At 46.3% G+C, this 26,829-nt stretch overlaps 1 protein-coding gene across 2 annotated transcripts; it reads right to left on the minus strand.

The window, feature by feature from the left end:
* Positions 1–369: 369 nt before the first annotated feature.
* MPP1 (membrane palmitoylated protein 1) lies at positions 370–24,145 on the minus strand. 2 transcript variants are annotated; one of them, XM_032475926.1, is made up of 12 exons: positions 23,904–24,145; positions 12,920–13,063; positions 12,697–12,775; positions 11,970–12,055; positions 8,950–9,018; positions 6,394–6,590; positions 5,027–5,133; positions 4,532–4,612; positions 4,053–4,133; positions 2,567–2,769; positions 2,353–2,427; positions 370–1,018 (listed from the first exon to the last, which is right to left on the minus strand). In XM_032475926.1, exons 1-12 carry the CDS (start codon positions 24,003–24,005, stop codon positions 842–844), a joined length of 1,401 nt encoding a protein of 466 aa, XP_032331817.1. In that variant the 5' UTR covers positions 24,006–24,145; the 3' UTR covers positions 370–841. The 2 variants fall into 2 exon arrangements, with proteins under 2 accessions (XP_032331817.1, XP_032331816.1); XM_032475925.1 differs by having other exon boundaries at positions 370–1,050.
* Between the last annotated feature and the right edge of the window lie 2,684 nt (positions 24,146–26,829).

A 26,829-nucleotide genomic window follows, 5' to 3' on the forward strand; every position in this document is an offset into this window, starting at 1 on the left:
AGCAGTTTCTGGGGGAGTCTCTGGACGCAGTGAGGAGAGGCTCATCACTGCTGCTGTTGCTCAGGAACCTGACTGTAAGTTTCCCCTGCTCTGCCACCAGTAAGTCTGAGTGGGACGTGAACCGTGTGCCTGTGGTGGGGTGCTCCCCTTCACCTTTGCTCCCGTGTGTGCATGTCCGTGTACATGTGCCTAGCCCAGCACACACCACCTGCATCCACATGGGAGTCTGACCTCTAGACAAGGTTGTTAAAAGCTTAAGGGAGACTTCTGAACCCAGGAGAGGCATCTGGCGTCCTCTGGAGCTGAAGCCAGCAACATTTCCCAGGGTCTTGGGGTGCAGGTGGAAACCCAGAGACGTACAAGGCCATCGGCATTTGAATACAGCAATGCTTTTATTGCTTTTGAGGGTTTCCCAGAGTAGACATCATTCTATTGCACAGCTGTTTCATTTGGCGTTTGAGAAAGTTGCGGTTAAAACTGCTTTCTTCAAAGCAAAGACAAATGTGATTAAAGGTAAAGGAGAGCAGGCCTTAGAGGGGCGGGGCCCATTACTTCCCTCCCCACGTGCACCATCTTTGATTAGCAGCTGCATTTGGATGGTACTTTTGGCCCCCAATTTCTAGAGATCCTTTTGAAATCCTAATTGATGGGGCCCATCAGGCAAATCAGAGCCCAGCCCTTCAGAAACTTGAACAAGACTGACGCCCACTGGCCTAATTAGGGTATTTGCAGAGAGCTGGAAGCTGACAGAACTAGCTGGGGCGAGCCTGTTGGTCTTAAAGCAAGAGGAATAGAACTCCATAAGCTGGAGGGTTGGATGGTAGTTCCGCCCTCTGCAGGCTTAGTAAACCCAGGAGACAGGCACCCACTGTGGAGAGCTGCACGCCTGGTTGAAGGCTTCTTGCAGGTTCTTAAGGGTTTCCTCGACGCCGTTATTGACGAGTGAGAGGTCGAAGTAGTGAGCATACTGGCTGCGGATGGCCTCCGAGTCCTTCTGCAGCTGCTGCAGGGCTTCGGTCTGCAAGGGGGAGGAAGAGCCGAGGATGGGAGCTACAGCGGGACAGACGAAGGGGGAGTAGTCTCGTGACTACTGCCTCGCTTTGAATCACCAGCTTCAAACCTTAAACCCTAACACCCCAGGGCAAAATGGTGTTCGGGCCTCAGCCACTGCCCCAGGCCTGGCAGAGCTGGGGGCGCTGGCCTGAGCTGGTGGTAACGGGGGTCGACCCTGACCACAGGGCCTGAGCGGATAAAGGCCGGGGACCTGGAGGGAGGCGGCCCAGGGGCAAGGGCGCTCTCTGGCTTTTCCATCTGGGGCACTGGCTGAAAAAGATTTGCTAGTTTGGTTGCTGATGCTGAGGAAAGACACCCGGCCTCAAGAGTCACCCAAACAGGAGTTCAAGTCCTACTCATTCCGACCTGGGGTGAACCGTGTAATTCAAGCTTTAGTACTGTGCCTGACACTCTACTCTCAATGGAAGCAGCTGGGATTAGCAATACCACACGAACAACACAGACACAGAAACCTTAAACCCTGAAGACCTAGGATGTTAACACTAGGGCATGGAGAGGCAGTAGTTAAGACCAGTGCAGTTCTCGGAGGGTCTCCAACTAACCCGGCCAAACTGGTGGAAAACAATTTGTAACTGATACCACAAATGGCTACTTAACAGAGTTCCTAGAAATTAAGAGCAACCTGACAGAGAACTAAGGCAAAGACCTGACTAGGCAGTTCACAGAAGAGGTAATACAAACGGCCCTTGGCAGTCTGACAGGCACTCAGCCACTTCAGTGCAATGAGGTTCCATTTCCCCTCCACTAGACTGGCCCAAAATGGGGCTGGATAACAGCTTTCCACCACCTCAGTAGCCATCAAGAAGGGAATGACGAAACCAAGCAATTCTGCTCTGTATGTGCCTCAGAGCCCATGCAGCCACTAAGAAGGACTGAGAAGGCCTCCATGTGCTGATCCGGACTCATCTCCACTGCTCAGTGCAACAGCAAGTGCCTGGGGGGCGGGGAGGGCGTGCCACACCGCGTGCTGGGTTCAGCGTCGCCGCTTCCCGCACCTGTGCTTCTGCAACAATGGCTGTGTCTGACCTGCTTTGTCCCTGCTACCAAGCCCAGGCACCGGCCTAGCTAGTGGCTTAACAACTGTCTGCTGAGTGACCCGAACATGGCTTCTGGGCCTTGCAGGAAGGACAGCAGGGGCCAGGGAGCTGTCAGGAGACGGGGTCACAAGCTGCAGCCAGGCTTGTGTGACCACTCTGGCCCAGAACGGGGCGGGGGCTCCCAGTCTGCGTGGCCTGGAGTGTGAAGCCTGCCCACCCCGAACAACACCTTCATTCCCACCTGGGGGCCCTGGTCGGTCGGTGCGATAAACACGATGAAAGGTGAAAGTTCTGCCGTCCGAACAATCTTCAAGGTCTAGAAGAGGCAGCCGAGGAAGGAAGAAAGGAGGGGAAAACTGGAGTTAGCTGTCACCGTTTCTAGCGCTGCGCTCGCTCCAGGTCACCGGGGGCCGAGCATGAAGCCAGCCAGAGCTCCTCCTTTCCCGCCCACCCACCTGCGGCTCAATGTCGAGGATGGCGATCTTGTCCTGCTTGTGAATCTGCTGCACTGTTTCAAATTTGGTGCCAAACATGTTGCCGTGGTAGCTGCCAAACTCCAAGAACTCATTGGCAGAGATGCTCCTGGTCATCTCCTCGGTGGAGATGAAGTGGTACTCCTTCCCGTCCTCTTCACTCTTCTTGGGCAGCCGGCTTGTATCTGCGCGAGAACCCAAACCCCTGACCAACTTGGGGTCCCCACCATCCCCTCAGGCCTTGGACCCTTCGGGTGAGTGCAGGCAACGATGCAGACCCGGAGATCCCCTGGCCACTGAGAACACACTGAACCTTTGAGAGCCGACCCAGGGACGCTGGGGGTCAGAAATGAAGACATGACAGATCTACAGGGTCTAGTCAGGATTTCTTGGAAGTATATTTAAAGTCTACTTTTGGGGGGAGGGTATATGAGGGTCTAGCTCAGCAGTAGAGCAGATGCTTAGCCTGCATGAGGTCCTGGGTTCAATCCGTAGCACCTCCATTAAAAATAAATACATAAATAAACTTAATTACTACTCCCCCCAAAGAAAAGCTTAAAAAATAAATTATTAAAAAATTAAAAAAGAAAAGTCTCCTTTTCATACTTTGGAAAGAAGAGTACTTTGGTTTGGTTGAAGCTCATATTAATGAATGCTGAAATGTTCCAAAGTCACACCAGTTACTGCTACTCGTATAAATGGTCCTGTGGGTAAACTGTGCTACAGATACTGTAGCTGAAACAAGCCTCCCCTGCGTCTCATCTCACTGAACGCATCGCCTCCCCTGTCTTCTGCACCGTCCACTTGTCTCCTCAGTCCGCAACTACCCACGCAGCTCTTTCTTTCCAACTTAAAACGACTCCTCTTTGACCTGTGTTATCCTCACCTCTCACCCTCTTTCTCTAACTCACTTCTCATGCCAACTTCTGTAGTTTTTTCTACTTCAGTTCTCACTGTGTCCCTGAAGGCAAAACGGAAAAGCAATGAATAAAAAAATACTAATATCAGGTTTTGATTCCAGTTTTCTACACGGATTCACTTCTGGGAATGGAAGTTATCGAAGCGCCCACCTGACCACCGGCCTGATTCTTCTCAGATCTAGAACAGCTGCCGCTTTGATTTAGGAAACATTTCACGAAAATGTAATTTCCTTCACCACTCAATGGACTGAGAGTGATTTAGGCACATTAAAAATGTTTATAGTATAAAGTAAAATGAAAAAAGTAATAGAAGTTTTAACAGTGTATTATTTGCTTAATTTTTAAAAGAATAAAAATGTTTACTACCGCTTGTTATGTAGACAAACAACATAGCTATTTTGTTAGTTGGAGTAATTATGGGTACAAATGTGGTTCTTTCCAAATTGTGTTTTGCTTTTACAATCAAACATTTAAATTAAAATCACAAACAGAAAGACTGCTAGGGTGTCTCAGGCAGGGAGTGGCACCCCCCCCCCCAAGCTACTCACACGGGGCGGGGTACGCGAACTTCTCTGGGTTCTGGCTGAGCAGGGCGTTCTTAATGTGGCTGCGGCCCACCCCGCTGGCTCCTGGGAGGGAGGGAAGAAAGGCTTGGAGAGAGAACACAGCAACTCATTCCATTTCCAAACGCTCAGAACACTTCTGAGGGCCCTATAGTGTGCTGACAAAGCTCTCTACCATATGCACTTTAAAAAAAAAAAGCACAGGACTGGAACATCCCTGCTGCCAGCCGGATGGACAGACAACCTAAGAATCAGTTGCTGAGAAACTCATCAGCTTTGCTCTCAGCTGTAAGGTGAACCCAGATGGGGCACTGTCTGCTCTACATGGAGGACCCAAGACACCTCATTTCTCTTTTTCTTTCCTTGTAACTGCCCCCCCCCTTTTTTTTTGAGGGAAGGAAGGAAACTCAGAACAGAGATATCCTCTAACTGGCAAAGCAGCACAGAGGGGCAGTGAGAGGTACCGATCAGCACCAGGGTCTTCCTCTTGAACGCGGGGAGCCGGACAACTTCCTCGTAGGAAACAACATCCAACTGGTCAAAAACTAGAGACAAAGAGAGCCGAGTGACACTGATTCTCAAGCTGGGAACAGTGGGCCAGTCCAGGGACAGTTCTTGGACTTGAACGTTCTGGACCCCATGCCCTCCTCTTCCCTCTGCTCTCTTAGGCTCTTGGATGCTCCCCCCACCCCACCTGCCATGGGAGGGCAAGAACGAGGCCAGAATTCATTCTCAGTGAAACACACTGCCCTCTAGGGTGGCTGAGACCTGGCAGCTGCTAGTGCTGATGGCACTGATGTACTGAGAAGGGTCTGGAAGGCTGTGCAGTTGGCTACCCGCTTTGCACGTGCGGGCTCGGTCTCACCAACCGCACTTAATGTGATCAAGGGAACCCTGAGGAGGTGGCCTGCCTTCTGCGTGCTGGGTGCCCCCTGCGCCACCTGCCCTGGGCAGCTTACTTGAGCTGTGCTTGGCCAGGTACTTGTCTTTGTACTTCTTCTTCTTGCCGAAGGGACTGCAGCTCGGAGCTTCGCTAGGGGTGGACCGAGCCACACTTGCCACCCGCCTGGAAGGACAAGATGACCAAGGGTGTTGGGGGACACTCGGTGTCAAAGCCCCAGGGTCACCCCGACCCTCCGCCAGCTGCTCCCCCGCAGTCTCCCTGTTTCTCTGTCTCTTTCCATGTCCCTCTTGTAAGCCACTCTCTGTTGTCTCCTGCCTCACTCATGCCAATGCTCTTCCCTGTGCCAGTACTGAGCCCCCATCTCTCCTGACGCCGGCCCCCCTTCTCTCAGCCTGTCTCTATGTGTAGAAGGAAGGCCTAGACAGAGGGAGAAGGACCCAGCTGGAGTGGTGAGGGAGGACGTGATGAGGGTTCATGTGTCCAAGGCAAGGATGTCCGCAAAGTGCCTAAGACAGCGTCTGGAGCAGTGGCCCTCAGAAGGGACTTGGTCCCCTGTGTGCTGTGACTGCTGTGTGCTTCTCAGCAGATTCCAAACACAACCCTGAAACAACTCACTTTCTCTGGTCCAGTGGTTTTTGAATTCTGATGAGCCCACCTCACTATGAGAAATATACTGTACACTGCAAGCCTGTATTACACACTTGTACACCTATAATAACACACACATGCAACACTTTCATAATACAATACCATCTGTTACTACATGAAATAGATTCTAATACTTCTACTTTGCTGATTTCTATACAACACTTCCTGTTTATAAACTCCCTGTGCACTGGATCATCCCTGGAGATGAGGCCCAGAATCCTGGCTTAAAACTACAATACTGCTATGTGAAAAACCCCTTGAGGTTATAATCTTTACCCTGGAGTTATTTGGTAGAGGGCAGTCCAGCATTAGCTGTGAGACCACCTTGTCCGAGGGCCACCTGGTGTAACCTAGGCCTAAGTGAGCAATCTGAGTTGGGGACAGGGATTACTTTTCCTATACGCCAGGAATTTGCATAAAGAACACATATTTAAAATCTGACTGTCTTCTGCAGGACTCAGAAGATATCTTCCCAGGACACCAGTCTGGGAGGCAGGAGACCAGGGAGGGGGGGCTCCAGTCCCAGCGTGGTCACTTGCTCTACAACCAAAGGGAAAGCCTTCAGGGAAACAGAGGTCTGCAGATGAGCGAAGAGCTATTCCGGCACCTGTGCCTGCCAGTCAAGCTTCTGAACTCCTTGTTGCCCACCCCCTCCATGATGCCAGGTAGACGGAAACTAGATGTAAGATTACAGATTTCTGGAGCGAAGCAATTGTTTGTGCAGGCATGGGGCCCCATCCACACGCCAGTTCCGCCCGGACCTGGGCAGCTCACCATTCCTGCAGCTCGGGAGACGGGATCAGCCCTGCTGAGCCCCTGGAGGAGCCCTCCACCCGTCCCTGCCACCAGTTACTGTCATCCTTGTTGATGATCTGAATGATGTCCCCAGTAACAAACTTCAGTCCCGCCTCCTTGCAAGGGATCAAACTGTCCTTTTTGGGATCATAGTCAAACTGTGCTCTCATGAACATCTGCAAGAGAAGGCGGGGGGCGGGGGACAGCCTGACGTCCTGGGTTCAATCCCCAGGACCTCTGTTAAAAAATAAATAAATCTATCCCCCCCACAAAGTAACAATTAAATTAAAAATAAATAAATCAATAAAATTTTAAAAAAGAAGGCGGGGGACTGCAGCAGCAACTTCAAGAGAAATGCTAAGTAGAAAGTTCTGCTGTAAATAAGCAGGCTCTGGACCGACTGACTAAAGGCGGAGAGACAAGTGACTGCAGAGGGGGCAGCCCTGAAGTGCCTTTCTGGGTCAGCACGTTTGTGGTTATTGGGTCTGAGCTGTCAGGCTTGGAACACAAAGCAGCTACCATCTGAAATGCATGTGTTTACTGAGAAATCTTTTCACAAATACCATAAATAAACATAAATGTGCCTGAAGTCTTGAAACGTTGATATATGTTGACCCCACAATCTATTTCTACGCAGAAGTTGTCAGTTACAATACATGGATAAATGTCTTGACCATAGCATTATCCATAAAAGTGAAATATTGGAAACAATCTAATTTTCCAAGAATGGGGCATTAGTTAGGTACGGTTACCTACTGAATATATTACCATGCAACTATAAAAACCAATTTGTATAAGAATATTTAATGTCCTTGGAAAATGCTGCTAATACAATATTAAATGAGAATATCATTAAATAAAAACAATACCCTGTATGCTTGAAATAAAAAAAATGTGTTTACAGATAGAAAAAAATTGGAAGAAGTTATATCAGAATTTAACATCGGTTACCTCTGATAGGAAGATTACGGGTACAAATCCAACCCAAAGAAATAAAGAAAGGAATAATAAAGAGCAGAAAGCAATGAAATAGAAAACAGAGTTGAAAGGATCAACAAAGGTGACACTGGTTCTTTGAAGATTCATGAAATTAAGAGCCTTAGCAAGGCTGATTTTCAAACTAGAGAAGACACAATTTCCCATTAGAGATCAGGAGATACACTAGAGACATTTAAAAGGTTATAAGAAGATATGATAAACAGTTTCACACCAATATGTTTCATTAATCCCTTGAAAAACACAATTTACCAAAAATGAAACAATAAGAAATTGAAAATATGAACATTCGTGTATCTATGAAAGAACTTGAACCTGTTATTGAAAATCAACCTCCCCTGCCCCAAACACACACACAGGTCCTGACAGCTTCAATGGTAAATTTCTCCAAGCATTATCTGAAGAAATATAGCCAATATATAAAAATGAGCTTGCTGTGGGGTGGGGAGAGTACAGCTCAAGCAGTAGAGCACATGCTTAGCAAGAAACAAGGTCCTGGGTTCAATCCCCAGCATCTCCGTTATAAATAAATAAATAAACCAAATTACCTCCCTCCCCAACCCCCCAAAAATAAATGAAATAAAGTACATTTAAAAATAGAAAAATAAAAATGAGCTTACTTTCATTAATCACCAGATAAATGCAAATTAAAATCACAATATAATACCACCATCACAATGGCCAAAATGAGGGGAAAAAAACCCAGATAATTCTCAGTCCTGGTGTTAGAAGTCAGGGTTGGGGTGACTAGAAATGAGCACAGGGCTTTCTCAGGGTGCTGGGCACGTTCTGTCTCTTGAGCTGGCTGCTGGTCACATGGGTGTTCAGTTTGTGAAAATTCAACTAGTTTTATACTTACGATTTGTTGTGCTTTGTTGTATATATGCCCATATATAGCAAAATTTCAATTTAAAAAGTTTACTCAAAGAAAATTATAGCATCATACTATAATTAATCTGTGACAGAAACTTCAGAGTCATTTGTTTTTAAATCCCTTCTTCCACATTTACCCGCAAGGACCTGTTCAAGCTGTTTCTCTCCTTGCCACTGATGAGCTAACTGTGTATGAACTGGGTGTGTAGTCATCTCTCCTTATGGCACCCCCATTTTCTAGCAAAGTGACCTGTACATGGTAGACTCTCTTTACTTTGGCACTATTAATTACTGGGTTTATTTATTACTATTTAAAAAAACACTTGCCAATTTTCTTTGTGCAAACTTGTATCGCACAGATATTTCCTTTTCTGGTCCTTTGATGACTGGTGAGATTAGAGAATATTTGCTCCCTGGCCACTTGTATTTTTCCTCCTGTGAGTTAGGAAACTACCCTGTGCCTTTACATCCACTACAGACAGGCAAAGCACAGTCATGCCAGTGGTCAGAAACAAGGCCTGCCTGTTGGTAACGGATATTCAGATATTCATTTAGTTCAGAGGGTACCAGGCAGCTACACTTGCTGGGATATTTAGAATCACAGCATTGCAATCAAAGCCGGAAGAATCCAGCCATCCTCACGATAGAGAAAACGGAGCCACCTACCTGCAGTACAGGAAGACGGTTTTGCTGGTTGGGAATTACTTTCAATGAGATCATTCCTTTGGTTTCTTTCTATTAAAAAAGAAAAGGGAAATGAAACTAACTTGGGTGAGCTGGGGTTTCACTAGGTCAAGTGTTTTTCCCAATAGCTACCTTTACCGCACACTTTGAAATCTCATAGGACAGTACTTCGTTCAATGCAAAAGTGGCATGTGCCCCATAAACCAGCAGAATAACATGGAGATGTACAACGGACAAAGAAGAAAAGGTTAATGATTTTTCTTTCTCTCCACACTTGACCCAAAAGGTCCTGAGAAATACCTAAAACAAACCCTGGCACATACCTGTCTCCACACCAATGAAAACATTTACAAATATTGACACACGTATATACGTATTTGTATGTTTCTGTTTTTGTTGTTTGTTTTTACCAAAAATGAGATTATACAATATGCATTGCTCTGTAACTTGCTTTACCTGGTTTCCGTTACTTCATGGGTACAGTTCTAGACCAGCACATGGAGACCTCGCTCATTCTTGTTAATGGCTGTGGCTGGGTCCTACTTTATTCAGCCATCACCCCCATTATTGGGCTTGTCGATTGTTGCCGGTTTTTTATTTTTACTCCCATTTTCTGCAACAGACATCCTTGAACATATATCCTTCCATATCTGCATTTGATTGATATAGACTAGAACCCCATGATGGAAATGCAGAATCAAACGGTAAAACCGTTTTCATGGCTATCCCACGTTATTTTTCCAAAAGACTGTAGAAATTCCACCCTCATCAGCAATATATGAGCAGCCCTTTCCCCCAAATTCTTGCCAGAATTACATATATTTCATGGTTGCTTTATTTTGTAAATTTATTTCCGTAACCAAAGTTGAGCAGCTTTTCAAAAGCTCATTAGCTATATGCTTTTTCTTTTCTACCTTTTGTCTGGTTTTCTATTTGGTTGTTTGTCTTTTTATAATACAGTTTAGAAGCACTTTAATAACTTTTAGAGTTATTAACTGTCCACCTATTAGAGGCACAAGAAATATTTTTCCAAGTCTATTGTTTATGAAATCTTTTGCCACATAACACACGTTAACTTTTACATAATTGATTATATTTGCATAAATTAAAAAGCAGCACAGATTTTGAATGTTCACATATTCAAAATGTTTGTTATGCAGTTGGTTGATGTCTTCTAAGATGCTTTTCACCTACCTGCTCTCCCTACAGTGTTTTCTAGTCTTTCCTTTATGGGAGGAGCTGGGTTGTTGGTCCTATAGAGTTTCTCACTGCTATCAGTCAGCAGTTGAATCAAGAAAAACGCTTAATCAGATTCATGTCCAATTTCAGAGGTGGTATCTTTTCTATACTTTTTTGTTTGACAGTAGCAGCTGTGGCTGCTCAATGCTCGGTCAATTACTTCCCCTCAGAGTTGCCAAATGGTGACAGTGCAACTCTATCAGCCCTTCACTTCTATAGACAAACCTTCCCCTAATTAACTCTCTGATTACCCAGCAGTAGAGTTCATCTATGGAAAAAAGGACAAACGCATCGTTTTTTCTCTTGATTTACCAGTTTTCAAAGTAATGAACTGGTTCCCTCGCCGCCTCCAATTAGCTCATATATAAATGTGTAAATACACACACCCCATCACCACAAGTAACCTACTACAGAGTTTTCTTTTATAAACCCCTTTGCCTTCCACATTAATCTGCCATGGTCCTGTCCGTTTTTTTTTTTTTTTTTTCCTAGTTTCTTAAGGTGGGAGCTGAGGCCAGTGATTAAAAATACCTTTCTCATTTTCTGATACAGGCATGCCTGCTTGAAACTTCCACTTGGCACTTCTCCAGTGATGTTCCATAAAATCTGACAGGCTTGGTTTCCATTTCTATTCACTTCAAGATATTTTCTAATTTTCTTTGTGATTTCTTCTGTGGCCTGTGAGTCATTCAGAAGTGTGCTAATTTCCAAATATTTAGAGATTTCCAGACATCTTTCTGGTTTTGGTTTCTAATTTCATTTCATTGTAGGTGGACAATACACTTTTGTATGATTTGGGTCCTTTAAATATGTTGAAGCTCATTTGATGGTCTATCCTGGAGAATGTGGCATGTCTGTTAGGTCAAATTGGTTTATAATGCTGTTTGCATCCTCTAGACCCTCACTGATTTTCTGGCTAATTGTTTTGTCAGTTATTATAAGAGGGATATCAAATCTCGGATTATAACTGTGGATTTGTCTTTTTCTCCTTCCAGTCCTATCAGTTTTTGTTTCGAGTATTTTGAATACTTCAAGTATTTGTCCACTCATTAGGTGCATGGACACTGAGGATTTGAGGTGCTCCAAGAAGTAGGGTAAATCTGGTCCCCGTTCCTTCATCTGGGTCAGACACAAGGTCTATCCTTAAACAGGTTCCTCATCTCTGTCCCAAGTGAACAACCACAGTCTGGTTGAAATTACACTTTTCCCCAAGTTGTTGAGTGCCTGAGGTGTGGTTCCTACTGGTGGTGGCCAATGACCCCCAAGCACTGCATGGTGTTTTGTCATGCTGTGGTGACAGGAGTGGTCTCTGGTGTGCTCGGGGCGGGGGGTGGGGGTGGAGATGGTGCTTGACAAAGATCAAGTGAATTTAAAGAGCACATTCAACTTTTCCATCCACTCTTCATAGCAGATCCAGGATGTGAGAAGAGCAATTACTCTCATCTTCCCCCTTACAGGTGCCTTAGAGAAGTTAATTCTTGGGGGTGGAATAAAAGGAGCGCAGGGATTCAGGGCTGCCACTCAAGACTGGGGCTGTCTGCCACCCAGTCTGATGTTCTTTCTAGATAAACACTGCAGGTTATTTGCCTTGTATCAGAAGTTTGCTAAATGAAAACAGAGAGCTGTCATTTCTTGCCCAGAACAAGGACCAACAGTGGTTAAGAGTCCCTTCAATGAGGCAGAAACCCTGTGACGGAAAATGAGGCCCATGACACCAATGCGGGGCCACACTTCATGGAGATAATGGCATCGCGAATACCCACCATTGCCTTCTGCAGCTGATCTACCGAGTGATTAGTCACGTTTGTGCCATTGATTTCTAGGATCTCATCCCCGACGTGAAGGGAGCCTAGCACAAAATGAAAAGTCAGTCCCCAGCAGAACAGATGTTCAAACAAGAGCTGCCAATGAGACGCGAGACGCCACAGACAGACTGTGTCAGACACAGAGGACTGAAAACATTCAACCCTGAGAGATGCGAATGTTCTTTAGACTGCCTCCAGGGACGTATTGAGGCAAGCACTTGACCGTTTACCTAAAACCGCCAAATGCTACCATGTGGTAAAGTTAATCAGCGCTTAAGATTCTCTGTGAAGAGTGGTTATGAACATCTGTGCCGCCCTAGACACCAAACAAGCGCTGTCACTAAAGGATGCCTCTGAAAACTGATGGCGGCTTCACATCAAGGAGATACAACATCTACTTGGCATCATTTATTTGACAAGTATTATCTCAGTTTAACTGTTAGCCCCAGGAGGCAGAGACGGTCTGCTTTCTTCACTGCTATGTATTCTAGGTCTATTGCAAGGGGCTTAACTAATTAGAGGGAGAGCTGGCACCACTGGGCAAGCACACGAAGATGTCACCACACAACTATTCTAAAGAGCCAGTTATGATGCCACAACAAAATCTCTTGGCACAGACACAAACACACTCCCGGGGAGTAACCAGCTCATCACTGAACGAGGGCTGAGGAGCCCAGCTGAGTACCTTGTCTGTGAATCATGCCACCGTGCAGAATCCGTGCCACCGTGCACGACTGCCTCTCATTCAGCTTCAGGGTGATGCCCTGAAATGAAGCAGTGACATGGTCAGCTTTATTTTAAGGTGATTTATTGGGAGAAATGTTTTTCATCTCTACCCGAGGTGCTGCTCTGAGGAGGAGCTGGGCCTAGCGGCACCTGGCGTGCGGGGAGAACAGGACAAGGATTACCATGGGCTCCTCCGTGACCTTCTCGAACTGTATGAGTCGCACCTTCCGCACCTCCTGGCCCTTGGCCTGGGCTGGGCTCCCGGGGGCCGCAGAGCCATTGGTGCACGTGTCCTCAGTCACAGCATTCAACTGGGGCGATGCGGCCTATTGGGTCAAAACAACAGAGTGGTGTGTGAAGTGGGCAGCACTCTGAAACCCCCAAAGGCTCTGCAAAGCAATGCTTATTCCTGTGGTAGCCAGTTTCACTCACCCACCACCCCTCCCACCCCTCCCACTGCCCCAATGTGACACACCCACTGTGACTCCTTTACCCAGATCTCCAAGACAGCAAAGCTAGATGAATGACACTAAGAGATGGAAAGACGTCTTTATCATAAATTGGAGGTAATTTCAGGCACCGGAGTGCTGATGGGAGGATGGTCTTTGTAATCAGTGGTGCTGGATCGATCCCATATGGGAAAATGAATGTGGATTCCACGTCATTTTATACACAAAGCCCAAAGGTGAAAAGTGATCCGACCAAACTTTAAGACAGTGTAAGCTTGGAGTAGGCAGAAATGTCTTATACATGATATAAAGGATCCAAACCATAAAATGAAAACTGAAAGCATAAGTACTTCAAAGTAAGAACATCTGTTCATCAAGAAAGGCCACTGAGCGAGGCGCCGGCTTAGGAAACAGAGGAGTGATGACCATCAAAGCGAACAATTGATTTCATCCAAACTGAAAGCTACTCACCAAAGACACTTAAGAAACCAGAAAGGCATGGCCCAGCCTGAGAATAAAGGTTTGTGATTCTTCCATCTGACAAAGACTGATATCCAGAACGTCCAGAGAACTCTTAGAACTCAGTAACAGGATGACACGTAATGAAAAGCTGGACAAAGATTTGAACAGACTGTTCACTAATGAAGATGTGAACAGCCAATAAGCACCTGACAAAATGCTCAACATCACTGTAATTAGGGAAACACAAGGTAAAACCACAGGATACCACGGCACCCCGCGAGGAAGGCTAAAATGAAAAAGGCAGGTGCTGGGAACTCTCATCCACTGCTGTGGGAATGCTTGGCAATTTCTTATATAACGTTAAACACACATGTGCCTAGTCTCACTCCTAGAGAGAAAGGAGAACACGTGCCCACGAAGAGGCTCATACATGAATGTTTATACCAGTTTTATTCTTGGTAGCTGAAAGCAGAAACAGGTGTCCAGGTGTCCACTCACAGGAGAGCAAATAAACTACTTGTCACACATCCACATAATGGAATAGTGCTCAGCAGTAAAAGGACCAAACTGCCGGTACAAGTTCCCATGCGGATGGACCTCAAAAGCGCGATGTTGCGTGGAAGAAGCTCTACGCAAAAGAGTAGCTACTACAATGGTCCCATTTCTGATGTTTTAGAACAAGCAAAAGTATAGTAAAAAAAATGTAAACCACTGCTTGCGTCTGGTGGGACGCTGGTAATGTTCCATACTGTGACAAGGGTTTTGGTTCAGGGGTGCATGCAGTGTTCAAACTCACCTAGTGCATTTCACTGTATGTAAATTTAACCACAAAATTAGGAAAAAGAAACGTAAAGAAATACTGAGCTCTAGCGAATGGTATGCATGCTGAAGCCTTCAGAGGTGAAGCAGTCTCATGTTTGCAACTTATTTTGAAATGCAAAAAAAAGATAAATAGACAGATGGTTTTGGGATAGATAGGTGCTAAAGCAAACATAGCAAAATGTTAAGTGTGGAAAATAGGAGGCATGGTTAATGGAAGTTACTATAAAATTCTTTCATCTTTCAGTGAGTTTAAAAACTTTCAAATGAAACACTGTAGAGAAATGGCATTAAGAGCCTGAAATGGGGGAGGGAATAGCTCAGGCAGTAGAGCGCATGCTTAGCCTGCACAAGGTCCTGGGTTCGATCCCCAGTCCCGCCTCTAAAAATAAATAAATCTAGTAACTTCCCTGCAAGAAAATAAAATACTAAAAAAAAAAGAGGGGGAAAGGGCCATGGAGCGGGTAACTAGAACCCTCATGCCCAGCAGGTAAGAGCATGAACTGCGGAAATCATGTGCACCAAGGGATTTACTGTTATACAGTGTAAGTGTTGAGCCATTTGAGCGTAATCTGAGGACAACTTCTATGTGTTTCCAAGAAGAAAAGCACTCTCAAAAGTGAAAATTGAGCATTACTATGATACCATCATCTGGTCCTCAGTTCATACTCAAATTTCATCATCTGTGCCAATCATCATGTACCTCGTCCAGGCTCCAATAAGGAGCATGCAGTATGCTCAGTTTTCACATCTCTCTAATCTCCACCAGTGTGCACAAGTTCCTCAGGCTCTCTCTGTCTTCCATGACCTTGTCATCTTTGAAGAGGCCAGGCCTATAGTTTTGTACGTGGTCAACTTGAGTTTGTCTGATGGTTTCTTGTGATTAGATTAAGGTTATGGCTTTTTGGCGGGGATCCCATGGAAGTGGTGTTGTGCCCTTCTCAGAGCAACACTACTCTGAAAAGCCCAAACCTGGAGCACCTCCCAAATCCATCAACAGTATGAGGAACAAATGGAGTAATCGCACAGATGACCACTCTCTTCTCCTTGAAACGCTCCTTCTCAGTCTCCTTTGCTGGTTCTTTCTCATCTTTCTCATCTATGGCTGCTGAAGTAGCGCAGGTCTTAGACAAGGCCCGTAGAAACTTCTCAAAGTGCCCACTGGCCACTCCTGATAAAATAGTAAATCAAAAACAGTATGGAAGAGGAACAAATCCAAGCAAAGGAGACTGAGAAGGAGTGATCATCCGTGAGATTACTCCAAACTCAGCATCTGAGTACAAGCTGAAAATGGATGGCAGCTGCAATACAGCCACCCCCAGGGGTGCCCCTTACAGACAGAGTGGAGGGAAGACATTCCCAGTGGGTGGGGCATGAGTGGTGCACCTTGTGGAGAAATCTCTGTCTGTCTGTGTGTCCATCTATCTAGATCTATATTCATTCACTCATTCACTTGTTCCTGGGCAGCGCCCAGTGGCCTACCCAAGGGCCTAGAGAGAAAAGGACTGGAAGATCAGAGGCAAGGATGGGAGAGGCCTGCGGATGGATACATGTCTCATAAGATAAGGGTGCTCCTTACAAAATAATATACAATAGCACTTTAATTTGAATGGACTTTCATCCTGATAACACGGTGACATTTGAAGTTGTGTTGGTTACTAGGCATCTTCAGATGAGGGAAGTGGTGAGAAAGAGAAACCGCCTTGGCTAGCAGCTAGAACTGCAAAGAAGTCACATGATGCCGAATTGTGTGACAAAGGGCTGTATTTAGAAAGCTGACTTATGACACCAGGGGGCACAGAACTTGCAGGCACTCTACATTAGATGAGCCAGTCAGCCCGTGAACACTGCACCTGCGGGCCTGCGCAGGGCTTCAGGTTGGCAGCTCACAACCTGCGCGTACTCTGGGCCCTGCTTAAATGAGAGCAAAGCGGGCAGGGAGATAGAGAGCCCCCCACACAAAAAAGGAAGTCATCGGGGGTGAGAGATTTCAGAGTTTCTCGACTCAGAAGTCTCAACACAGAGAAAGAAATGAGGCTTGGGGTGAAACGCTCTCCCAAAAAGCTGCCAATCCAATCTTCAGCTCCACTGTCAAGGCAGAAAGAAGGGCCAGGCCAGGGCCATGTGGCCCAGAACTTCCCCAGCAGACTTCTGTTCATGTCTCCTGAGCAGACGTGCAAGCACGACCAGGAGAAGTGGGATAAAGCTGCTGGGTCGGTAGCCAGTCACAATAATGTAAAACGCATTTATAGTATGGTTTTCCCTTTTCAGAATCTGCCTCTAGCGAATCACCGAACAATTACAGGTAAAGGACAGGTGGTACACGTGCACACCCTGACAACACTAAGTCGCACACACGTGATGGGGGTTGGAAGGAAAACAGAAACGAAGGGAAGAGGCTCCTGATCGTGTGACTATAGCAAGAGGGAGAATAAATGAAGGAACAAGTGTCTAATTTAAAGTTCTAATGGTAGCCAAAAAAGCAGAAGTGACAAAGTAATGTCTCCCTGATCTGTTTTACTTTGGCTACACACTTGTTTTGTTTAGTGACAATCAGGAGATTCCGACTGCCCTTTAAAATCTCAGAAGACCTGGCCGTGGGACACTTCTGACTCGCCTGCACCTGAGATGTGATTCCTCACACACAAGTGGTTCCACTCGCCTGAGCCCTGGAGGGTATGTTAAAAGCACCTCTGGACGACGTGTACATGATGGAAAGGCACAGGCCCTTGAGTAGTGAAAAGAATTTTGAAAAGGAAGAAAGTGGAAGGGCAAAGACATGAGCATATATTTCAGTAAGGAGGATATGAAAGTGGGGGAGGTAACAGCTCAGGGGCGGAGTGCGCGCTTAGTGTGCACGAGGTCCCGGGCCCAATCCCCAGTCCCTCCTCTATAAGTAAATAAATAAACCTAAATGCCCCCCCCCAAAAAAAGAAGAGGCTATGAGGAAGGATGGCAAATGAGGCTATGAAGAGGTGTTCAGTACCGTTACGTATCAGGGAGAGATGATACAGCCATTCAGGAAGGGAGTTGGGCACTTTCTTAAAAAAAAAAAACCTAAACAACTACTTTACATCCCAGCCACAGCACAACAGAAGTGTTCATGCAAAACCTGTGCATCAAGGTTCGTAACGCTTTAATCCATTACTAAAACTGGGAAACAACCAGGACGGCCTATAGTAGGTGAGCAGTTCAAAAGACTATGGTACATCCTCACTACGGGCCATTTCCCAGCAATAAAAAGACTGCGTACTCTGTGACTGTAGTCATATAACATTCTTGAGATGCCAAAATTATAGAGCTAGAGACCAGGGCTCAGAGACAGTCGGGACTAGGGGAGACAGAACTGTAACGCACTGGGGAGGTATTTGTGGTGATGGAGCAGTTCTACATCCTGACTGTGGTAGTAGATCTTGTCTGGTACCAAAGAATGGTATGGGAACTACAGATCCTTGAGAAATATGCATTGTGCAGGTTCAGTTCCCATACTGTGAGATTCCCATTCCTACTCTGGCATGGGAAAGTGAGAGGCCACGATACACAGTGATCAAAGCACTGCCGATGGTGACCTGGAACTCTTCAAAGCTACGTAGCTACTGCCACAGATCCATTTAAAGAGTCTGAGATCAAATCTCTCTTTAAGCAGATTCAAGAAAACAGGAGACAAAGCAGCACTAACTTGGAAAGAAGAAATCTTTTTCTCAAATGAACCATCTGTACTATTGTATGCTTTTCCTGTGGATGTGTAGTATAGGTTGAATGTATGGAATGAGGAATTGAAGGATCACTGACTGAATGATTGCTGTGAATAAATGATGAACTCAAATCTCAAGTTTCTTGCCTCAAAGCATGAAATAGAAGTGAGGACTTTCCTTGATCCTCGCTGACCAGTGTCTTTTTACTAGTAATTGTGGGGCTGAGAAAGCTGAAAAACAAACTCAGAAATGAATTCTACAGGTTTATCAGCAACTATCATTGAAGCGTGTTAGCAACGACAGCAGAGTCTACAGGTGGCCATAAAGTCTGGAAATGTGGATCATATTATTTTATCACGTGCTGTAATGTATCACTGATGAACCGTTTGTGATGATTTACCTGTGACCCAGCCTGGGCGGACCCCTGCCTGACGTTCTAAACAGTGACAGCTCGGGAAGTCTTAGTTCACAGAAAACAAAATGCCCTTTGAAAGGAGGAGAAGCCTACGTGATGGTGTGCTTGGAACAGGCAGATATTCGTCTTATTCAGCTTTATTACAGAGATGACTTTTCACATGTCAGCCTTTAAATTAAGGACTCAGCAAAGCTCACCAGAGGCAGGGCACATTCCATCCAGAAAAGTTCAGAGTTGCGATCGCAAAGGCTGGTCTTTTAAATGTGCTTATCCATCAAGATGTTCCCGTTCTGATGACTAAAAGCCACAATCACACTTAGCCAGAGGTTGCGAATGGTGACTAAGATCAACGGACACCTCAGATGTGGGAACGAAAGGACAGACACAGGGTAAAGGTGATTCCTCAGTTCAGCCTGCGGCTCTGGGCCCACACAAAGTGCACGAGATCCCAGCATCATCAAGTTTGTCAAGTCATGGTCTGAGGAGGAACCACTCAATCATTCATTTACACAGCAGAGAGGACATATGGGAAATACAGCCTCCATCAAGCTTAAGGTGGTCATAGAACACAGACTGGGGGAACAGCTTTCCTCGAAATAAGCAAACAGAGCCTCACAGGGGGACGGGGAAGCAGGGAGGAATCGGGCTGCAGACACAAGTTGGCCCCAGGCCGTCCTACTGCTCAGAGGCCCAGACCAAGAAGAACAGGGAAGGTCATGACTTTGCCCCAGGGTCTACCTGCTCATCTGGTCACGGGGCCCCTGCACTCCTCTGTTTTCTTGTTTCCACAGCTGCTAATACCTTCCAACGTGCTCTAAAGATACGTATCTGTGTATTCCCTTTACTTTGTCTTCCCAGGCTGGAGCCGGTTTCTGAGTCCTCCCCACCACCAAGCGACTCGGAAGCGACATGAGCGATATGAGCGACATGAGCGATGGTGGACGAGCAATGGACGTGAAAGGTAGCAGACTGCACTCGGCCGAGTTCCCCACCAGGGACTGGGCAGGACAGGAGGGGCTCTAGTGGAAGATGGCTGCCCTTTGCTCTGCAGCCTCCTGGCCTTTAATCACACGAACTGCCGGAGTGGCCACGCCTCCTGCTCTGAAAGCCCTTCTGAGGAAACATCTGCAGGTTTCAAAGGGCAGGGGCAGTCGCTAAAAGTAAGCTGGTATTAAAAAGAGATGGCAAACTTGGCTGAGGTGGGGTGGTGGTGAGGGGGGTAAACCAAGCAGGGGCGACTAAAAAGTTGGCTTCTCATCCAATCGGATGAAGAGCCAGTGACAGCGAACACAGCTAAGAACAAATGCTCGCCCAGCCCACCATGAGGCTCTCTGCCAACTGCTTCTCCGTGGAGGCTCAGAAGGCCCAGGCCAGGGCAGGGTATAGTTCAAGTGGTAGAGTGCATGTTTAGTATGCACAAGGTCCTGGGTTCAATTCCCAGTACCTCCTCTAAAAAAAATCATAAATAAATAAATAAACCTAATTACCTCCCCCACCAAAAAAAAAAAATTAAAAAAAAAAACACAAACAAACAAGGCCCAGGACAAGGAGGCAAGTGATCACTGGACAGGGCAGACCCTGGGACCTGCCCAGCCACAGCTGCCAGCCTCCCACAGACCTAGGCCTGGTCAAGATCATATTCTGCTTTGTGGAAAAAAACAAAAAAACAAGAAAAAGTGCGAGAAAACCAAGTATGCTGAAGGTATTAGAAACAGGTTAGCACTGTTTAACCACAAATGACAAGAGCTGGGGGACAGAGCTGGGGGGAGAGGAAGGCCTAAGAGTCAGGATTTTCTGGCAAGAACTGTCTTCAAATCACAATGAACTAGGCAGATAAAGCAGCACAGGGCACCTGTCCAGAAAAGGCAAAAACCGACACAGCTGGGGCTGCGACATCACAGCTCTGAACTGCATGGCTCCAGTTACAGTCGGATTTGTTCCCTAGCAAATATTACAGCCCCGCACGGCCCACAGTGGGCTGATTCCATGGACGCGGAATCGAGGTGACAGGTGAACCGTGGTTCCGAAAGAATGGCCAACTACCAGTTATATGGAGTGGCCAACCACCTGGAGGATCGCTCTCCCAACTTGGCTCCAGGGTCAACTGTCTGTATTTTGCTTATGTATATTTCTCTATATGAAGGGACAAAGTGAAGAATCCGCAAAGAAAATTCCATGTTACAAAACCTGTACTCTGGTTCCCTAATTCAGAGCTTTTCTTCCTGTTCCCCACCCTGGGGTCACTTCCCCTCCTCCCAGACTCCTTCTTTTTTAGCAACAGTGCAAGATTTGAGCAACTCACAGATTAGGGGAAAAATCTCTGCCATCAGAGAAATGTCAACTGATTCTATCTCCCTTGCCCCAGGGGACAAGACCTTGTCAGCCCAGAATCTTTGCACATGGAGGTCCCTTGCCCTGGACCTCTGTTTGCCAATTACATCCTGAACACCCCAAGAGTCAGGCTCCAACACCTTATTCCCTTCCTGGTCCCGGCACCAGGCCTGGGCACAGCAGGCAATGACAATGCTGCATCAGAATGAGTGACTAGCAGTGTGCAGTCATGTGGCATCTGACGGCCTAAGAGCCAACAGACAGGTCTTAGTGGAAACTCACCTGGAGCCTGACTTAGATCTTAGGTCATTCTCGATGTGGGATAGGCCCATGTGAATTTTCAGGGACTGTCAACCTATTGCTTCCGGTCATGGGAAAAGTGCTACTTCAAGTAGGACTGAAGAGAAAAGCATTATTAGGAATTTTACAACCAATTTTATGTGCACTAATGGATTGCTATAAATAATAAGGACAGAGATGCGGGAATTTATAGCTCGGGGTAGAGCGCGTGCTTAGCATGCACAAGGTCCTGGGTTCAATCCCAGCACCTCCATTAATAAAAATAAATAAATAAACCTAATTGCCTCCCCCTACAACACACAAAAAGAAGGCCAGAGACAGCTTATAAAATCAGTTTCCCCAAGGTAGAAAATGTATATTTAAATACAGGAGGCAGGATATAGTTCAAACTTACTGCAAAATTATCTTTTGACAATGCTTTTTCAATAGTAAATGTGGGCTACGATCAGAAGTGAAACTTTGGGTTTTGAGTCCTTAGAACTGTTGTAGAAAGCAACACCCCCTAAATGAAGCAACATAAGTTTATGAATTCCTCTCAAGCCAGTGACTTCCTTAGAAGTTTTCCTGGTTCTTGCTTGTCCAGGAAAACATGCTGACTGCTACTGGACAGGCAGGTCTCAGGGGGTCAAGCAATCTCTCACCCTGTGGAAGTTTAGCAAGTTTTCTTCTTATTCATATCCTTACATACAGCCAAACCAACTGCCTAACCAGTAGGCTGTCTCCAACGTTCCAGGACAAACTCACAGCTCCACAGGGCCTCTCTTCAAAAATGCACACAGTCTCTCAAGCCTACTCACAAGGAGCAGACAGCTTTACTTGAGGTCTGGGTGCTGAGGCTCAGGTTGTGCTGAGCGCAGGGGCCAGGTGGAAAAGACTGCACACTGTTGGATTCCATCTAGAAGACAGTCTGAAAAAGACCAAGTTTCATGTTTCCCAGATGTTTTCAGGGTGGTTTCCAGGTTTCCAGGGGTGGAAGGAATAACTCTAATAAAGGACCACAAGGGAACTTTCTGGAGTGATGCAAATGTTCTACATTATGATTATGCTTATGATTACATGATTGTATGCATCTGTCAAGTTTCATGGAGCTGTACAATCAAATTTGTGAATTATATATCTGCTAAGTATACCTCAATGAAGTTGCTAAAAGTAAACTTCAGAAAGTTTTTTTTTGAAAAAGTTAAGACTCAGCCAAGTGAGCTGACTGTGAGGAATCAAAAAAAAAAAAAAAAATCAGGGCTAGGGGAGGGTCTAGCTCAGTGGTCGAGTGCATGTTTAGCATGCATGAGGTCCTGAGTTCAATCCCCAGTACCTCCATAAAAAAAATCACATGTCCAAGCTCATGAGGTAGCAGGTAGTTTTAGACCCTGATTTCCTCCTAGTGCACATTTTACCGCATAACTTCTAATTTTGTCTTGTTATCTGAACAACCATAGTGTCTTCACCACCTGTTCCCCTTCTGCCACTCCTTTAAGCCTAGACTACTGCAGTCTTGATTTGAAATGACAGGCAGGTTTGCAGGGTGCACTCTGACTGCAGTGGAAAGGAGAGACGATGTGGCGAAGCAGACAGCACACTGAGCTTTAGCGCTGCAGATACAAGCTCTGGCCTGGGTTCTGACGCTTATCGTTTCAGAATCCCCAGCTCTACAGTCTGCTTTACCTCACGGGTCTTCAGTTTTCTCATCTGTGAAAGTGGAAGATTTTGCTGAATCTCTAATGTCCACCTCTCCAGTCACTTATCAATTTAGCAAACATGTCTGAGGACCCACTTACTAGGCTTTTAAAATGTAAAAAGTGAGGGTGAAACAGCTGTGCCGTGGAAGACCTTGCAGTTTAGGAAAGAGATCCAGTCTGTGAGCTCTGAGGCTGGGTTATCTCAGGCAACACAGCTTCTGCCTGCCTCTCTCTGTTTCTTTGTCTCTGTGGACATTTACTCTTGGGGCCTGGCCACCGTGACAGGGAAGGCTGGGGTACATGGGGGGCCGCCAGCCTGTGCCGTGGCTGATGGCTCCAATTGGGAGATGGCCTCAGCGTTTAGAGGAGTGAGTGCGGAAGCATTTGCTGGCAGTGCCTGGGTGGGAGAGGCCCTGAGTGACAACCTTACCTTGCTGGGTCCACGCCACACCCAGAAGTCTGAGAGATAACAAGAAAATGATCACCCTCCCTTCCAGGCATCCTTGGGGACAGAGGTTAGCAGTACTTACTGGCCATCACAGGAATCTGGAGGGCAGAATTACCTCTGCAATGATCCTCTGCTCACAAATTGCCACGGACCACCCATCTGCACCCTAGTACCCGGGGCCCTGCCTAAATGCAGAGGGACAATGAGTGAGCACTTTTGAGGCAGGCTCGGCTTTTACCAGCCTTTCCGCTGACAGAAAAACAAGCATTTCGACAACAACCAAGCAGACTCACTCTTGGATCCGTTCCTTCAAGTCTTTCTGTTACCCTACTTCCGTCCATGAAGAAGTTTTCGTTGACCTTAATCAGCGCCCTGGCCTCTCCAGATTCCCATCTGGAAGTGCGACGAGGGGCGACGACCCGAAGTCCCGCACGAACCCCGCTGGCCGCCGCGGCGGCCGAACCCCCGAGGAGAGGGCCGCAGACGGGGCAGGTACCGCGGCTGGCGGCGCGGCCTAGAGACGAGTACGCGCCCCGCTCTCCGCGCCAGGGAGACCCGCGGGGCCGCTCACCTCGGGCCGGCTGCGCTTCTGCAGCAAGTGCTCCAGGTAGAGGTCGGAGAGCGCCGTGCGCATGCTGCCCCCGCCCTCGCCCTCGCTCGCCTTGAGCGTCATCTTGCCGGAGCCGGGACGTGGGGACGCGGGGACGCGGGGACGCGGGGCCCGGCAGAGTCTGGAGTGCAAGAGCTCGGGGCCTGCGGCGCGGAGGCAGCAGAGGCGGCGGGGACGCGGCGCGGCCGGGCCCGTCACCACCCCGCAGGCGGCGCGCCGGGCGGGAGGAGCTCCGCGCACGTCCACGCCCCGCCCACGCCCCGCCCCCGACCCGCCCACGCCGGACCCCTGAGCGCCGGAAGGAGGCGCCGCTCTTGCTGAGGGCCCTGGGGCTGAATCCCACAGGGGCGCTTAGGAATGAGGCCGCCCCCGAACCGCAGAGGCCCCCAGACTCGCGCTGTATGAACACCCGACGCACAGCCTGGCCGAATTCGGGGGGATGCTGGGAAGCATCCGAGGGCTGCGACGGCCGTCCCTGCAACTCCAGGCTCTACCCATAAATCGATGCGGGCGCAGGACGTTGAGAAAGTACCTCTTAGCGCCTGTGCTGCTGGTACCCTGTCATTTACATGGCTGTCTGCAGTTCAGCGATGGAAGACCTGATTGCCACCAACAGCAAACTGGTTTTACTCGTCTTAGGATACATCTCCTACTGTGAATGCCACCAAAAATTGATGGATCAGTGGAAGCAAAGGGAGCCAACATTCTTTAATATCCTAGCTCCTTCGTGGCGTTAAAACAGCGGCCTAAATGACGAAACACTTTATGAACAAAACAAACATCTACTGGCTTACACAGCTCAGGTCTGCCGACCATCTGTGCACATCTTTACCTGATAAAGGCCTTGCCCCCTTGACCCCAAGCGAGTAACCTCACAGTATTATAAGCACTTCATCACTTTATGTAATCTTATTCGCACCTTCCAGTACCTCACAGCCAACGGGAAAATCCAAGAGCAAGAGTTTGGAGCCAGATCTCCCAGTTTTCTTGCTAAGACGCTGAGCTCACATGATTGATGGCTCCCATGCCCAAGAACATTGCTCCTGGGAGTACAAATTGGTAGTATTATTGAGGAAAACAGGTTTTCATTATCTCTGAAAATTGAGCATGCATCTACCCTCGGAGCCACCAATTTCAGTCCTAGGTATATGTATCAATGCAATTCCAATGAAAAATTTCAACAGATAGGTTTTGTGACACTTGACAATCTAAAATCTCAGCAAATATGTTTTGTGAAACTGGGTAATTGAATTTTAAAATGTATGTGGAGTTGTAAAGAACAAGAATAGCCAAAGCATTCTAGAAGAACGATGTGGGGGGGGGGATTTGTCTTCTAGATAGCAAGACCTATAATATGTATATATATTATATATTATATATATGACTCAGCCATAAAAAGAGTGAAAAAGAATGAAATAATGCCATTTGCAGCAACATGGATAGACCTAGAGATTATCATACTAGGTGAAGTAAGTCAGACAGAGGACAAATATCTTATAATATCACCTATGTGTGGAATCTGAAAAAAGGACACAAATGAACTTAGTTACAAAACAGAAACAGGCTCACAGACATAGAAAACAAAGTTATGGTTACCGGGGGGAAAGGGGGTGGGAAGGGGTAAATTGGGAGTTTGATTTGCAGATACTAAGTACTATATATAAAAGAGATAAATAAGGAGCACAGGGAACTGTACTCAATATCTTGTTATAACCTATAATGGAAAAGAATATGAAGAAGAATATATACATAACTGAATCATTTTGCTGTACACCTGAAACTAACACAATATTATAAGTCAACTCTACTTCAATTTTTAAAAATTAAATTAAAAAAACACGAAAGTGACATTGCAGAGCAGTAGGGAAAGGACAGATTTGCATAAGTGGCACTGGGGCATATCAAGGATTCATATTATCAAAAGGGAAACCAAGACTGATTACAGGTGAAGGTAGATACTTTATCTAAACTACTGTAATCGGAGGAACTTCAGAGTGAGTGATTCCCTTGGACAAAATTTAGTTAAAGTTTTTACTGAGGCAAACTTAGGGTGGAAAATTACCGGGAGGGCAGTTTGGCTGACTCAGTGGATGGATGGTCTTTTGTCAACATTCCCACACCTTTTTCTGCTTGGCTGGTTCCAGTTCAGGGTGCTAATTGCTCAGAATCTGGTTTTACTCCTCAGAATTTATTGCTTCTTGGAATTTATTGCAACTATCTGCTTTTCCCTATCCCTAGAACTTCCTTTAGGCACAGGAATTCAGTTCAAAGTTCATAAGTGGGAAAGTATAGCTTCTCACAATATTAAAAAAAAAATAAAATTAGACCTTACCTCACACCATACAAAAATTTATTCTGAGTAACTTAAATGTAAAAGACAAAACTATAAAACTTTTTGAAAACAATGTAGGAGACTTCTTAATGACTTTAGGGTAGGACTTTGGTAACAGTAATATAAGCATGGAAAAATTTTGAAAGAAGATATAGCAAGATGTAAACAATGTTTATTTCTGGGTGCTAGAGTTATGAGTATGTTTTCTTCTTTCTATATTTTATAAACTTTTTTTGCAATAACTATGTACTGTTTTATAATTAAAACAGTAATAATGCTATTATCATTTTTTCAATTGCATGTTTGAAAGGAGAAAACAAAGGCAAAGACAGTTTGAGATGGAAGACAATTTAATTTTACCTGATAGATACTTCCTCATTGTAAGCCAACAGCACACGCTCCACTCTCTTGGAATCCAGCAAGCCAAACACTACACTTGCCCAACTGAATCTTCTAGTACTTCGATTGGACTGGTTCACCTATAAGAATACTGGGAAAGGAAGAGGAAATAACGACAACTGAACTGAATTTAAATTCCAATACACTCTCTTGGTG

This window comes from Camelus ferus, chromosome X, assembly GCF_009834535.1.
Source record: "Camelus ferus isolate YT-003-E chromosome X, BCGSAC_Cfer_1.0, whole genome shotgun sequence".
NCBI lineage: Eukaryota > Metazoa > Chordata > Mammalia > Artiodactyla > Camelidae > Camelus > Camelus ferus.